The 2,353-nt window shown below is 27.7% G+C and overlaps 1 protein-coding gene across 1 annotated transcript in view; it reads left to right on the forward strand.

The window, feature by feature from the left end:
* Nucleotides 1-2,307: 2,307 nt before the first annotated feature.
* The window catches only part of LOC115034780, a 2,697-nt gene continuing 2,651 nt past the window's right edge, over nucleotides 2,308-2,353 (forward strand). Inside the window, exon 1 of the mRNA XM_029492225.1 lies at nucleotides 2,308-2,346. Coding sequence (XP_029348085.1) covers nucleotides 2,308-2,346 — 39 coding nt within the window. The remainder of the gene's footprint in view (nucleotides 2,347-2,353) is intronic.

Below are 2,353 nucleotides of genomic sequence, written 5' to 3' on the forward strand. Positions count from 1 at the left end.
ATAGGTAATAACTGTATATTGTTGATCCCCCTCACAAATAATACAATAGAAGTAGGTAAGTTGAAGATCAAGAAGAGGTTACTAATGTATAATAAAAGTTTACCCTTCGGGTTATAACAGATACCAGATGTCCAGATATGATAACATACCTATTAATAAAATCTATGCATATGTATCGAACCTATTATACAAGGTAATTCAACAAACATGCTCATCCTTTTTTTCTTCAATAATTTAGTTATTCAAAATATGATTTTTTAAATTTTTAAATATACCTACATAAAGACCGGATTCTCAAATTCTTTAGAACTTCTGTACTATTTAAAAAGTGTCCTATAGATATACATACTTGTATTTAACTTCAAATTATAATCCCCATTTTTCTAGTGTAAATTATTTGGCGGATAATTTTACTTTAAACGTTGGCGTATCAAAATCAAAACTCAAACGAGTATTTTTTGAGTTAAGTATTTAATTTTTAATACTAACTACTAAGGATAATAGATTCGTAATAATGAGTCCGAAGATATAAATTATATAGACTATATGGTAATTTAAAAATGTTAGCGTATTGTATTAATCTATAAATATTTATTTTTTATAAAAATGATCCAAGTATAATAGATTAGTAGGTACTAGACCAGATATTACATCTATTTCTATTTTTGTAAAACCATTTTTAAGAGCTATTATCCTTAGTGTAAACATTTTACGAACTGAAAAACTGCATTATAGATGCATTATTAAATTAAAACACAACGAGAAGCATACAGGTGGAAGTGAATCACTCTGTATATTTTAATAGGTAGATACATAAAATAATAAATAATATTGACGATTCGAAACGTCAAAGGTATGGTTATTATATGGGTACAGTTACGACGAGTACAAACTATCAACAAATAAGAAGAATAATTACATAATATGCGCACGAGCGCATTTCGTGTCAAATAAAGTAGATAATAATATAGGTACTTAATGAAATATTGTAATAATCGCAAACACAACCAACAGTGTTTAATCGCCTGCATAACACGTGCAGTGTACAGAAACAAGTATTACAATTGGACATTATATAAGCCTCTTCCCCTGATGTTCGCGTATTCACCTATTCCTAATTTCCTATGAAGTCTTAATATCTTGAAACTTTAATACGTTTCTAATTTATATATTTTAAGAGTGTTAAGACGATTATGATATGCATGGGATAAGATGCTGTATAATATAAGTTATAACATAAAATATCTCAATCGGGGTAGTATATACTTGTTTTAATTTAATGATAGGTAAATGGTTCATCTCATATTTTAAATTTCTACTTTTTATATTTAATAGGAAATAAATAATTGATATTAAAACAATATTATGTGTTTTTTAAAATAATAACTAGGTTTTTTCGTTAATTAATAGTTATTCTAGTTTATGCTTATACAGTTATTCATAATATTATTATTTGTTAGTTTTTATGGACAGATAATAATAATAAACCAGAAAATGTTTCTATTTACTTTATTTAAACACATTAATTTTTCATTTTTACAGTAGATACTTACTATGTATTGTTTAAAATATTATTCGGTTTCTATGGTAACTACCACTGAGCTTCCAGGTTTGGCAGGCGAGCACGTTAATTGTAATCATTATATAATGGTACCTATATAATCTCAATTATACATTTTAATTTTTGTTTTTTATAAGTTTAAACTAATTTTAAAATACACAGGATCAGGGTGAATTTCGCTTAAATAACACAAAAATACAAGGAAAAAAATAAGTATTTATAATTTTGAAACGTTTTAGACTATATATATATAGTAAGTTATAAACGAAATCTTGAATGCAGCTCAATATATTCTTTTTTAGGTCCTATGGTATCGCCCAGCCATTTGGTAACAATGCGTTGATGAGATCCTAGTATGTTGTACCGTTCTGAATTGGTCTCCCGAAACTCTGTCTAACAAAAATAATTAATGAAAAAAGAAAAATTACACGGTCCTAATAATAATGTGTAAACTAAATGTATACGAAAATTCTTATCTCACCCTGTTCATTGTTCTTTCTTGACTCAGTATGCTTGCCAAATCATTGATACGTTCGTCCACTTCTTCTACATCTTTATGTATAGTTTCATCTGTAGTCTACTCGTATCATTTAAAAACAATCAGAGAGTATCGGTTATATTTTGGACACAATTTAAACTTGATGGAACCAGAGAAAAATATTTTAGATTTAAAATGCCCTTACCTGTTTTAGCCACTGAGTCAATGCCGTCGCTCTTTTGTTGAAGCTTCTATACACTTCAAGAGCATGACCAAACCTTTCGGAAACTTGCAAATCAGTGAACAAGTATTCG

This window comes from Acyrthosiphon pisum, unplaced genomic scaffold, assembly GCF_005508785.2.
Source record: "Acyrthosiphon pisum isolate AL4f unplaced genomic scaffold, pea_aphid_22Mar2018_4r6ur Scaffold_21053;HRSCAF=22904, whole genome shotgun sequence".
Taxonomy (NCBI): domain Eukaryota; kingdom Metazoa; phylum Arthropoda; class Insecta; order Hemiptera; family Aphididae; genus Acyrthosiphon; species Acyrthosiphon pisum.